This window comes from Zerene cesonia, chromosome 16 (genome assembly GCF_012273895.1).
Source record: "Zerene cesonia ecotype Mississippi chromosome 16, Zerene_cesonia_1.1, whole genome shotgun sequence".
Lineage (NCBI taxonomy): Eukaryota > Metazoa > Arthropoda > Insecta > Lepidoptera > Pieridae > Zerene > Zerene cesonia.
The window spans coordinates 3,117,667-3,131,635 of NC_052117.1; the positions used below are offsets into that span (position 1 = coordinate 3,117,667).

The following is a 13,969-nucleotide window of genomic DNA, read 5'->3' on the forward strand; positions in this document are numbered from 1 at the left end:
TTTTTATATATATTTGCACTTAAAAATATTGAATCTTAGCTTGTAACTTAAATTTTCACTTGTAAAAAATCAGCAATATTAAACCAATGACACAGGTACAAAGTGAGTTAAACTTATTTAAAATTTCTTAGACCACTTCTTGGGGTGAGAAAAGCGATAAATAAAAGACTAATTTGATATGATATATTGTTTAAGATAAGAGTTGCGTGTGTTTCGCTTTCTGATCCCGCTGCTTAGTTGTTATTTTCGCGGCCATTCCATACAATCACAATACAATTCACAAGCAAACATAATTATTACGATGCTTCTGCAGAAATCAATCAAATTGAACATTCAATATAACGTAAAATATGAACGCTTCTTTGTTAATTGGTTTTATAAATCTTGTTTATCTAGATAAATCTTCGACTTCGATTTGCATTTCATAACTATTGATATCTATATCTTAATCCAGTTTACTGAGTGCTTGGTAAAATTTTTCTTATGCGCTTGCGTGTTTGTTTAATCCAATATGGAAAATATTGTCTCTAAACGTTAAGAGATTTTGCTTGCTTTAAGCCTATATGCACAATATAAGGAAGTGAATTGACGCATGCATGATAAAGTTGTTTTTTTATTACCTTATTTGTGTAGTGTATGTGTATGTAGAATTTTCGTATAATATTTGAGGGTTTCAGATTGGTAAGCATATAATTATCAAGAACGAAAGAAAAATTTATCAGACTCCATAGAGTCTTTATTTCTTTGATTTATCTACGTTTTCTCTAAGTTAATTAATTTTAAATAAAAAACAATTTGTTTTATCTCAACATTTGTTTCTGAATATTAAATGTAGAAATTATTCATAACGATACAGCGGTAGCGATCAGTGGGACAACTATTAAGTAACTCACAGCTGAATTAATTCCGATACATAATATTATACTGGTTAGAAAAGGAAGGAGAATTTTTGACCGCTTCTGTCACTTTCGATGTCGTCCCTGCGGCTCGATGACACCGATATATAAGTTTGAAGGAAATATCCAAAATCATACAAACGAGCATAGATAGTTGTTGAAGAAACAACTTCATTCGAGTGGCCAGCGATTAGCTAATCAGAATGGCTACTATTGTAAGTAAATAGTAAATGATAGGTTATCGCTCATATGAATATATGCATTTCGGTAGCCATATTGATATTATAACATTTGATATTATTTTCAGACAAAGTTGACGACGTTAGCTATCCTACTAAGCAGCACCTACGCTGGTATTCTCCATGGGCACGACCATTCTCATGATCTCCATAGTCAGGAGCACCACGATCTAAACAGCCACCACGACCTTCATGGCCATGCTTATCCACCAGCGCCCTTAGCCAGTCTATCAGCACCAGGCGCATATGCTCCATCATCTAGTTTTGCACCCAGCTCTTTCCCTGCTGGATCTCTGCCATCAGCCAGCTACTCTGGTGCTGGTTTCATTGGAGGTGGATCAATCTCAGGACACAACGGTCTTACTGAAGCTGCGATTGGATCGCCCGGATTCAGCGGACCTGGTTTCGGTGGACCCGGTTTGTCTGACGGCATTGGTGGTGCTGCTCTCTCCGGCCCCGGTTTGTCTGGACCTGGTTTAATCGGAGCCCCCATTGCTCCTCCTGTTCTCGCTGGCGCTTCATTACCTGGGCTCGGCTTCAACGGTCAACCAGCCCCTAACGGTCCTAAAGCACCTGTCATTGATGAAATCCATGGGCTCGCCAACAGCAACGGAGCGCCTATTCAATATCGCGTGCGTGAAGAGCCGTACCAAGTATTCCGTGAAGTTACACACAGAGTTCCCCAGCCAGTACCAGTGCCATACCCCCAGACCGTCCAAATCCCAGTTCCCCAACCTTACCCTGTTCAAGTGCCAGTTGTCAGAAACGTCCCAGTTCCCGTTGTTAAGATTCAACACGTGAAAGTCGACAAGCCCGTGCCATACCCAGTCGAGAAGATCGTGAAGGTGCCTTTTGAAAGGGTTGTTGAAGTGCCCGTAGACCATCCCGTACCCGTTGAAAAAATTGTTGAAGTGCCCATCGTCAAATTGGTGAAGGTTCCAGTCCCAGTCGTGAAGACTTACGCAGTTCCAGTAGTGAAGACTGTGCATCACAAAGCCCATGTTAGCCACGGACATGGCTACGGTCACGGACACGGTCTCATACATGATCTTGGCCATGGATATGGCCATGGTTACGGTTACGGACACGGGCACGGTCATGGCTGGTAAACAGAAGTTTAACACTTTGGATAAAATACCTCAATCACCATTAGCTAGTCTACTCTTCTGTAAATATTTCTTGTCGTTAGCTCATCGAGAGGCTGCAAGGTAGGGTGATAACTAAGTCATTAATTTAGGAACACAATGTGTATTCAATATTTTCGTTTTGTAAATAGTAAGTAATAATTAGAATGATTACTTTAAATAAACGATCCTCCAAAGAACAACCTTTTTCAATTTTTACCCCAGTTATAATTAACGAATATAAAAAAATGCTTATTTATTACATTTTCCTTGTAATAGAACAATATAAGTGTACTCGTTATTAGTTCTATATTAAAAACATTGAAATAAAAATAAAATTTACATAAATACCAATAAATATTCGTTTGCTAGTAGTAGTATTGTCCCTTTCATTGATTTCTATTAAACTAGTCATCAATCTGCTTATATAATATACCAACAAAGATTATGTTAATTACTAAAACTAGTTCAAACACCATTTACCTACATACACATTGCGAAATACTTATTTTATATAAAAAGTAAAAATACTTATATAACCCTACCTGCTTTAAACGGACTTTCAAAAAGGAGGACGATTTCCAACGTATTTTATTAAATAAATAGAAATCATGTCTTATTTTGACACATTTAGAAGCCGTTTTTTATATTAATATATTGCCGTGATGCTTTCAGGGTATATCAGAATATAAGAGCCGATATACGATATAATATAATATCGCTTAATTAAAAGATACATATTTTACACTACGTCGTTTAATCCAATCATTATACTTATTCGAATATAATTTGAGTATTAATGTTAGAAGAGCAATAATAAAGACATTATCGATATGATCTTCTAGTTAAGCCCACACATTTTATTTTTCCGTAGCAGACGTACAGGACTTTTTGATTGATTGAGAAAAAAAGTAACGAAACCTTTTTTGTTTCAACAAACTAACGGCTAAATACTATGATAACACTTATGAAACTTTAGTTTAATGTAAACAATTCAAAAGAAAACACTTAAGTATTAGAAAACTTGCTTTTATTACGTATTTGGAATTCTAAAAGTATTTCTTGTCTGTTTAAGTTTAGATTAGTAACTACAACCAGAAGAAATCATTAAATGTTATAGCTATTTATTTCATGAAATTACTGTTAATTCAATACATGTCATCACGCAATCCAGTTTCACGGGTCTATCTGGTTTCGTATATTTCCGATTGCATACAACCATAAAATTATCTAGATAATTAATCAACAAAAAAAAACCATAAACAAGACCGGCCTACACTTAAGATTTGCAACGAAATTACGTAAAGCCTGACCCGGAATAAAACCGGAAGGAGTGACTAAAATATCGGTCAAACGGTATTTTATTATTCATCATCACATTCCCAGCGGCCAGGTGAAATTAATATAGTTACAGAAACAGGTTTACATTTAAAATGTTACTCAATGAAGGGTCATATGACAAAACTTTTACGTAATGGAAGATGAAGCGTTTATCAAAACTGTAACTAATATATTTCGGATGCTAATTTTATTGCCTGTTGCTAAACGTTATTTATGGTTATTGGTTGCAAATCCTAGCTTTCTCGGTAAAACTCTCCGAATTTTCTGTAAATTATGTATATGTCTGATGTAGCTAAATTACCATTCCAACGGGACAGATAAATCTGTGTATCAGGACGTAATGTTTCTCAAAGAAAATAAACAAAAATAAAACATCTGTTATTATTAATAATATTCAGTAGTCAAATATTTTGTAAATGCCAATGTTGAGAGATGGCGACCTTTCCTCCTTTGAATAAACTAATTTTGTTTAATACATTGTAGTATAGGTTAAAAAAGGGATATGTAGAGATATAATAAATTTCATTACCATAACCGCCATTAAAATTATATCTATGATCGGAAGTAACTATCGGAAGAAGACATCGGTACAATAAATCTTATTCGTAATGCGTAGTAATTATTTGTAATCTGTACTCCTTAGTGCGTCATTCATTACTACTTACGACGGTGTTAACTTAGTTCAATTACTGAATAAAAATCTCAAACATTTTATCCGCATTTCACTTCATTATGTGCGCCTAATTGTTATTTTTTGTATTTATTTGAAGATCATTATATAATGTACATTTTAAATTTATATAGAACTAATTTTTTTAACAAAGAAATGTTCACTGAATTCCCACAAGCAAAACATATAATTATTTCTCTTCTTACATATTAAGTTTTTACGTAATGATATCTGTAAGAAAGCTTAAAAATGCATCCTCTTTCGTCAGCAACCAATTTTACTTCGCTCTCAAAATGTAGAAATAAACGTGTTTATGATTCACAATCCAAAAATGTCGGTTCAACAAAAGCTTATATAAGTGTTACTAAGAAAACTTCAATTATCCTACACAGTTCGAAGTATATCACTTTAGTCTTTAGAGATATTCTGGGTGATATGCCGAGAGAAGAACAATAGATCAAAGAAAGAAAATAGGTGTATTATGTATATCGCTAAATATCGCGTTTAAAAATTGAACTGGAAAATGAGTGTTCAATACTCAAATTAGGAAATAATTAAAATTTAAAAATGAAAAGTCACTTTATTTATTTTCAGTAGCGATTCGAATTACGAATATTTTTGTCAATCTACCTATATTTATGATCCATTTAAATTATACGCAATAAATGCAGCTGCAGGCTGGGTATTTATGTAAAGTGAATATAATTCTGCGGATTTGGACCGCGTAGTCTAAGAAAAAGCATTTTCATAAACTGCATAGTTGCTATTTCAGTGGTTTTGAGTAATAAAAACAAATTAAATCCAATCCAGTTAACATAAGTTCCTTCTTTGGTCAAAAACTACCTTTGTACCAAATTTCATCACAATCAGTTAAATGGTTTAGGCGCAAAGAAGAGACAGACAAAGTTACTTTTTTGGAGTGTTATGTCCAACGAATTCGTTAAAAACGAAGAAAGGTTGTACACTCAACTGAGCAGTACATTAATGTTTCTTGTAAAAGACTGAGATTTATAAGTAAATTACATTACTATTGAGACCGATCAAACTTATGATAAAAGCTATTACGTTATCAACAATTTATTTTCTTTGATATCGAATCATTACGTATGGATAATGCATTATGTCTCATTTATTTGGAACTTAACGAAAGTAGAATTCAGATCAATATTTAATTTTAATAAATAATTATCTAATGAACTTGCGTAACGTGATATTTCATACAAAACACAGAAGGAAGTAAAAATATTAGTAAAACGTTTTCTAATATGTATTTACACAGGTTTTGGTAAATACATAATGCTTGATCATCATTTTGTTCACATCACATATTATGTGGAAATATGACGAGAATGTTTTTGGGATTTTTATTTAAGATATGAAAGAAAATATTATTATAAATTAAAGTTTTATCTCTAATACTAAAGATTATTGAAGTAATCAAACAATACAGGAAGGATGAAGAAAAATAAAGGAAGATTTCGATGCACACTGAATTAAGTACTCACACAAGAATATAATAATTATTTTAAATATTGAACATTATTATATATATTTAAAACCAAAATGATTATTTATAACAAGAAAATAAACAGGAAATTTGAATAAAAAACGATTTTTATTATAATAGTCGAAAATTGAGGTAACGATTTGAGATCTTCCTTTTTTGAAGTTGGTTGGAAATAGAGCTCTTGCGATCTGATTTTATCGTTTTGATTTTAACTAAATAAAAATAAAAGAAACTGAAACTTAACACTTCGTGTACTAGAATCAAAAATCGTTTTATACTGTAAAGTTCTCCATATATCAGAAATTGGTTATTAACTTTATATAGTAGTGATAAATTGTTTACTAATATTGATTTTTGTTAAAAACTTTATCTTATGCTTTATTTTTAGCCAATGATCTATGATCAATTTATTATTAAAAATTTGAACGCTTTTAAATCATCACTTTCCCTAAATTGTATTTAATTATTTTGACATAACCAAAGCATGTACATATCTCTCCTAAAATTTATATGTGCGATTTAATATGTCCCATTAGAAAGATTTAAATTTTTGCCAAAGTCAAAGCTATCGATGTCATTTGTATAATTTATTCATGGGCGTCGTATCGAAAGAGTTGGCTCTATCACTTGTATAAATATGTGGTTTCGTTACGTTATCAAATCACAAACCACCCGAACTCGGAACAGAAAACAAGCAGCTAATTCTGAGCTGGCTTCTGGCGATTAGCTAAAAGCCATGGCGTTTGTTGTAAGTCTTCTATAGAAACTTGTTTGCAACGAAATTTTAATCAGAGCATACAACAGTCGGTTCATAACAGATTGATTGATAGTTAAAGTTCTAATATAAATAAAAATTGGGAATTATTTGTCGATACATTTCGAAGTAAACATATGAAACAGAAATGTTTTTAAATAATAGACGTGAAGACGTAAATCAGTACATGCCATAACATAGAATAATAACTATAATGTATATTTGCTCAAGGAAAAATATGTTTATGTTACAGGTTAAAGCAGTATTTTTCGCCGCGCTGGCATACAGCGCAAGTGCTGGTTATTTGTCCGGTCACGGCTCTGACTCCTATGTGTCATCAGCTTTGAATGCTCCATCAGCATCGTATGGACCACCTTCAGCATCATATGGACCACCAGCTGTATCTGGTCCTTCAGGCGCAGACCTTGGTGGACACGGAAGCATTGGTGGAGGATTAGAAGAGCACGATCACTCCGTTATCGAACATGGCCCATCTTTCAACGACCATGGCCCGTCTTTCAATGACCATGGCCCGTCTTATAACGACCATGGCGCTTCTTTCAACGACCACGGCCCTATCGATGGAGGAGTTGTCGGCGGTCCCTTGAATGGTGGATTTGTTCCATCTAACTTTGGACCTGCAGTCGATGGTGGAGCTATTTCTGGACCTGGTTTAGGTGGATCTGGTTTTGCTGGTTCAGGGCTCGACGGCTCAGCTGTTGGATCTGGTTTCGGTGGTCCAGCTCTTGGCGGTCCAGTCGTCGGAGGTGAAGTTGTTGGAGGACCTGTTGGTGGTCCAGCTATAGGAGGCCCAGTGGTCGGAGGTCCTGTTGGAGGAGCTATTGATATTTCCGGTCCTGCTGTCGGTGGCGGTGCTATTGTTGGTCAAGGATTATCTGGGCCAGGTGTCGTAACTAACGTCGCTGTTGGTGCACCAAGAGTGATTGGAACCAGTGTGACTGTTGGTCGCCCTGTCGCTGCTGCAACAAGGTACGAGCTCCAGTCTGTTGTCCAGAACATCGTCCGCCGTATTCCCGTTGAAGTTACTCGTCACGTCCAAGTTGCCGTCCCTCAAGCCGTACCCGTTCCAGTGCGTCAGGAAGTTAAAGTGCCAGTCCCACAACCCTACCCCGTCCACGTTGATGTCGTCAAGCACGTGCCTTACCCGGTTTACAAAACACACCACGTTGAAGTTGAAAGACCTGTACCAGTTGAGGTTGTCAGGAAAGTGCCTTTTGAGGTCATCAGAAAAGTCCCCGTCCCGGTAGAGAGGCCTTTTGAGGTGATCAAGAAGGTTCACGTGCCCGTAGAAAAGCACGTAGAAGTACCAGTTCCCGTCTGGAAGCCATACCCATTACACATCATCAAACACGTCACTCACTACAAGAAGAAGAGCTGCTGTTGGTGAAAAGTGAAAATGAGTCGTTATCGTGCCAAATAGTCAATAGCCTGTAAATATAGTCACTAGTTGTACATATCTTATACATAAAAATAAAAAGAAACATTTTTACAAATACGCCTGCTTTTTTTTTTGTTTCTGGAATATAAACATAATATAGATTTCTCTTTAGAACAGTTTAGTTTTTCTGGTGAAATATTAATTCAATACTAGTAGGAAGTCAAATTTTTCCTCTCTATAATATTAATATATACTAATATCGATTACCCCTGAATTATTCCAATGAAATTTGGAATTATTATATTGTATACTAGCTGCACCCCGCGGTTTCACCCGCTTAAGTCCGTATCCCGAAGGAATATCAGGATAAAAAGTTGCCTATGTGTTATTCCAGTTGTCCAGCTTTCATTGCAATCGGTTCAGCAGTTTTTGTGTGAAAGAGCAATAAACACACACACATCCTTACAAACTTTCGCATTTATAATATTAGTAGGATTTTATCATAGCAAAACCTATAGCCATAGCCTATGTCACTCTCCAGCCTCCTAACAAAAAGATCATGTTATAAAATCGCTCCGTTGTGATTTTAAAGAAAAACAAACTAAAATTAAACACAATTAGTCATTTGCTAGTCCTTTCTGCTTCAGATGATACTTTGACGGCCAATATTGTCCCTTAATCCATGAAAAGCGGTGGTTTGGTAATTTATGACAAATTCTACCTCAAATAATATGTCATAAAAATATCTCTTATATAGAATAGGCAGTAAGATAAACTTATAGGAATGAGTTTGTGATAATTTTACAATTTGTAGTAAAGACCTTGGATATCCTACTTGCGATAATTAAAAACATTCGTAAACATACCTATATAATACTTTGTAACTTCACAAAATGAAGAAGATATATGTAAATAAGAAAATAATCTGTATTAATAATACGTATTATAACGCTGGAGAATTTGTTAGTTTGTTTGGTTGAACACACTTATCGCAGGAACTACAGGGTACTTATTATTCTGTGCTACAGATTTGAAAAAATAATATTTTTTGGTGTTAGAGGTCGGAGAACATATTTATTTATTACTGTACCCTTCAGCTGCTTACGGTAATATTATCCCTAAATAAACATTTTTTTCGTCACAAAATATATCGGAATCGTTATTGATTTTATAACATAAAAAAAAATAATACAGAAAACACGTGCAAAAGTAAGTTTGATAATTTAAATGTCAAGGGGAATGGAGTTGTAGGTATTATAAGTATAAGTCTATATATTATAGGTATAAGTACTAGTATATGGATAATAAAAAGAAATAAATTCCTGTAGATGTTTAATGCATATAGATAGTTGTATTGTTGTTTGCTATCGTCGATCGCTTGGCTTTGGCATAAAAAACAAATTGTAGGCCTACAAGCTGTTGATTAAGCCCAATACAATAATGATTACGGTTGTAGTCTTATTAGGAAAAATTTAAATTAAGACAAAACAATTTTTTTGAAGAACAATATTTTTGCCCAGTGAGCCCGGAGTATTGTAGCCCGTAACCCTACGGATGTCGTCACTCTATCGGGTGGCAGGACGTCCTACGCATCGTTTAACAAGACGCGGTTTCCACTCTAAGACGTGTGTGCTTCATAACAGTGCCTGTCCCCTATTCTCTTGTGTAAGTTCGTGTTACTGTGTACAAATAGGATGTTATTAAATACATACTGAGACAGGACTGTTAGGATAACAGTATTGTGATCTCGAAGTCAGTCTCTAGCATTGAAATTATATATCGAACGTATAGCCATTTATTAGTAAAACAAATATGTTTTCTATATATGCTGCATTATCCTAGAAGCACGAGAATTCCATACGTCTTGATATTATGAAGATAGTTAAAGTAGGAACTCTAATCTAGCTGTATCCACATCGGTGAGATGCCTTTTTCTTACTTTAAAAGCGCCGGTATTAACATAGCCTTAGCACGGTACTCTCTTGTCATAATGTTAACTCAAGAAATAATAAATTGATAGCTGTAAACCAGTTTGATTTGTGTAAAAGAGTATTTACTTCGTTGACATTACGATGTCTATCCATATAAAATATTGAAAAAATAATATTTTCACACATTACCATTTGCATCCCCATATAGGTAAAATGCATTTTAAGTTAAAACAACTTTTTTTCAAAATCACGCCATCTATTAGGAGTATGTAAAACCAGAATTTCATCGTATAGACACACATTGATTCAACGCTGTTATTTAAACACACCCATCTTATCAACGATCGCTAGATGGCGTTGGCGTTCATATTTGAACTTGTATATCTTACTGTAACAGAGAGGTCAATACTCCTTGTTAACACGTTAATTGCCAAACCAAATATGTAAGATTTTGGTGGTTTTTTGTTTTTGGCCCATATACATATTTATCAATTAGTTTTCTCTTATTTTCAGTGTGTTTGATGTACCTGTATATTAGTAGTTGTAGATGAAAAATTTAGATTTGTACAACACTTACTGAAATCTAAATGTCATATTATATCTGCACGCAGAAGAATCAATAAAGCAATAATTATTTTAATAAGCAGGGGGTAATCACATTTGAGAACGCTATCGCCATTCATAATTTTGACATTTCACGCGATGCCCCGATGCGTCGCCCTATGGCCTATGGGCCACATGGGACGCGACGTCGAGGTCTGCGACGAACGTGTTACGAAAATCAAAATCTGAATAATTAACAAGATCACTCTTTCACTTTTCAACCAGGTCAAAAATCATCTGAATTTGAATGTCCACTATAAATAGACACCTAATACGTTATTTCTAAATGGGCAACGCCCTCGAATAAGAATATGCTTGCTTACTAGTTTCATTCAAGAAGCAAGGGACACAGTCTTTTAGGCATCTTCCCTACATGAGAAGTGGGACATGATATATAAATCATTAAATCCGGACGGATCAATAAATCCGCTCCCCTCGAGATAGATACCATTGGACAGGGATTTTATTTATTTTCGGATTTGACAGGTTTTACCAATTACGAACTGTTTACGAAATAATAGATCCGAAGATGGCCATGTTTCGAGACAATGTGACCTCCCTTAGAAATCTAATCCGCTGTATTTCAGATGCTTAGTTTTCCCTATGGCTGATAATGAAAATGGCAATATTACCATATCGTTCAAAAATTCTTTATTAATTAATATAATAACAATTACTTGCTATGATATTAAGAAGTAAATACCGAATATGTCCATTAAATGATTTTATGTAGGTTACTTACTAAGAAACCCTTAATTGCGCGTGGTACAATATGCCCTTGAATTAATTATTTATTGTACGATATCCTATAAAGAATGTAACCCACTACTGTATTCAAATTTTAAAGCGGACATTTGATTATTTGTCTACTTCAACTATAATATCTAAAATTTATACATTCTAAAACAGTATATCTCTCAAGATATCAAGATAAAAAAAAATCATGTGAGAGTCAGACTCGCGACACCAAGGGTCCCGTACAAATAGACTAAAGCTAACTGCAAAAAATTTGGTCACCCATACAACATAATATGATTGTAGACAGACACACAGACGGACAGCGAAGTCTTAGTAATAATTATTACTATTCCTATTCCTACTCCCGTTTTACGCTTTGGTTGCGGAACCCTAACAATCTTGACAGCATTAATTTATACCCAATCTAAATGGCTATTATTAACCATTCTATGACTAGCGCTAAATATATGATGACATTTATGCATCTTTAATGCAAGCGCAATATTAATTTAAGCTATTTAAGATGAGATAAGATGATAGATCAACTAGATAGTTGATATGTATGAATATGGCTTATCTTAATTTAAATTATTTCTATACATTTAAAACTGTACAACTTAACTTTTTTAATAACTTATTTGACTTATTCATCACATGGGTACTATAACTATAACAGTTTTTTTTTGTTATCGTCGGCAATGGAGCTGGTGGATCGCCTTGTGGTAAGCGCTACCACCGCCCATGTACATTTGGAGAGGCATAAGGTCGATTGCAGACCTTACGCCTCTATAAATGGATTGCGACTTCACATTGCAAAGGGATGAAGAAAGAATTGACGAGAAAAATAAAGAAAAGGACTGGAAAGGGTAAGGAAAACGATATGGGCCTCCGGCTCTCCCACTCACCGAACGAAACACAGCAGTATGCTATTTCACGTCGGTTTTCTATGGGGTCGTGGTACTGCCCCGGTGCGAGCTGGCCAAATTCGTGCCGAAACGTGCTCGACTACACACATACAAAAAGTTTAGTCTACTTTTATAATAATAAATATTTTATCTTTCGTATACCGTACCTAAATGTATTCATTCTATATTAAGAAAAATTAATAACATTTATGGCGATGATTAGAATTTGCATTTATTTGAATAAAATGTGACAATATTGACTTGAAATTGGAAGTATGGTTATTTCGACTGTTTTATTTTCTAAGTTTATACTATATTACACCATATTTCTTTATTTAACCTACTTCCTCAGTATGTTGTTGACAACCCACGGTTTGGAATTGCATAATTATTAAAAGATAGTTAGTGAGATTTGGTTCAAATCGTAATCTATGTAAATTTTGATTTTAAAAATAGACATAATTTTAAATTAGCAATTTTCCAATACTCATAAAGCTATATAAAAAGCTGAATTTGATATTTCAAATTAGACGCTCGATCGTTCTGGTTGAGGCCTCTTCATTATATACTCCACAATGTTGTATCAAGTAAGTTTTAGTAACAAATAAGTGTTTTATTAAATAATAAGAAGACGAGACTAAGCTAAATTGTTTGATGTTTTTTTTCAGGTGGCTTTAGTCTCTGCTATCATAGCCCTAATAGGAATTCAAGCAAAAGAATTAGCACCAGGACCTCAATCATTTAAAAACACAAATTCCTCATCAGCAGGAGCAGCTCAAAATCAACAAAAGAGATTTGCCACTAAGGATGTAATTGTGTATTTAACCCCCAATCAGATTAAAGATCTCCAAGCTGGAAAAGCAGAACTTCGATCACATGCTTCGGGGGAAATAACAATAAGCAAATTGCAAAATGTTCAAAAATTGCCTTTTCAAAATCCTCAGTCAAGGTATAACGCTCAGAAAGAAAATTTGAGGGCTCCACAAGTTCAGGAAGAGCAGGTAGAAATCATTCAACAGGAACAAGAACAACAACAGCAACAACAGGAACAACAAGAGCAACAAGCAAGATATTTCAATCTACCTAGTGGCCTATCAATTCAACATGTTGAAGCTCCACCTACATTGTTGCTGTTTAGCCCAGAAAGTCAACAACCAGAACAACCAAAATTCGTGCCTATCAATCAAAGTCAAGAGAGCAATAAAAATGAATGGATTCCAATTAATCCTAGCACGGAGAAAAATTTAGTACAGTCTTTACAAGAGCAGGGTGCACAAGAGCAATCGGCACAAGAGCAGTCGGCACAAGATCAGTCTTTACAAGAACAAATTAATAAACAATGGCAGAAGAGCTTAAGGAACAGCTTTGAACAAGGAAAACTTGCTTCCAGTGGTCTTAACATTCAGCCAGAAAATCGCAACCAAGAAGGACAACAGCAACCTTTGCCTAATTACAATCCCCTTATATATGCCTTAGCCCACGAGAATGCTTTACGAGCGCATAACAACGAGGTAGAAAAGCAAAGAGCTCTTGCCCAAGCTGAGGCTATTGCTAATTCTCCCCCAGTAATTATTCACAAAGAGGTTAAAATTACTAAACACCAACCCGTTCCAGTTGTGAAACGCGTGAATGTGCCCGTACCGACGCCAGTTTTAGTTCCTGTGATTCATCCGTATGAGGTCAAGGTCCCCCAGCCCTATCCCGTGCCAGTTGAAATTGTTAAAGATCTTCCCGTACCACCGGTATCGGAAAAACCCGAAGCTGAGAAAGCCGTGCCTTATGGATTGAGAAATCACATTCCTGGCAAAAATGTTTACATAAACGTCGATAGTCCAGCATACCTACAAGTGTGGAAAAACTAA

The 13,969-nt window shown here is 35.0% G+C and overlaps 4 protein-coding genes across 4 annotated transcripts in view; all 4 read left to right on the forward strand.

Annotated features, from left to right (window-relative positions):
* LOC119833044 (protein kinase 4) overlaps nucleotides 1-148 on the forward strand; it is an 8,555-nt gene extending 8,407 nt beyond the window's left edge. The window contains exon 3 of the mRNA XM_038356914.1: nucleotides 132-148. Within this exon, the coding sequence (XP_038212842.1) occupies nucleotides 132-148 (17 nt within the window). The remainder of the gene's footprint in view (nucleotides 1-131) is intronic.
* Nucleotides 149-1,048: 900 nt separating this feature from the next.
* LOC119833093 (tetra-peptide repeat homeobox protein 1-like) lies at nucleotides 1,049-2,431 on the forward strand. The gene is made up of 2 exons (XM_038356970.1): nucleotides 1,049-1,111; nucleotides 1,204-2,431. The coding sequence occupies exons 1-2, from the start codon at nucleotides 1,100-1,102 to the stop codon at nucleotides 2,242-2,244; spliced, it is 1,053 nt and encodes a 350-aa protein (XP_038212898.1). The 5' UTR covers nucleotides 1,049-1,099; the 3' UTR covers nucleotides 2,245-2,431.
* A 4,012-nt stretch (nucleotides 2,432-6,443) lies between these two features.
* LOC119833092 (shematrin-like protein 2) lies at nucleotides 6,444-8,045 on the forward strand. The gene is made up of 2 exons (XM_038356969.1): nucleotides 6,444-6,525; nucleotides 6,785-8,045. Exons 1-2 carry the CDS (start codon nucleotides 6,514-6,516, stop codon nucleotides 7,937-7,939), a joined length of 1,167 nt encoding a protein of 388 aa, XP_038212897.1. The 5' UTR covers nucleotides 6,444-6,513; the 3' UTR covers nucleotides 7,940-8,045.
* Nucleotides 8,046-12,682: 4,637 nt separating this feature from the next.
* Nucleotides 12,683-13,969, forward strand: LOC119833045 (mediator of RNA polymerase II transcription subunit 15-like). Its single transcript, XM_038356916.1, has 2 exons — nucleotides 12,683-12,694; nucleotides 12,776-13,969. Exons 1-2 carry the CDS (start codon nucleotides 12,683-12,685, stop codon nucleotides 13,967-13,969), a joined length of 1,206 nt encoding a protein of 401 aa, XP_038212844.1.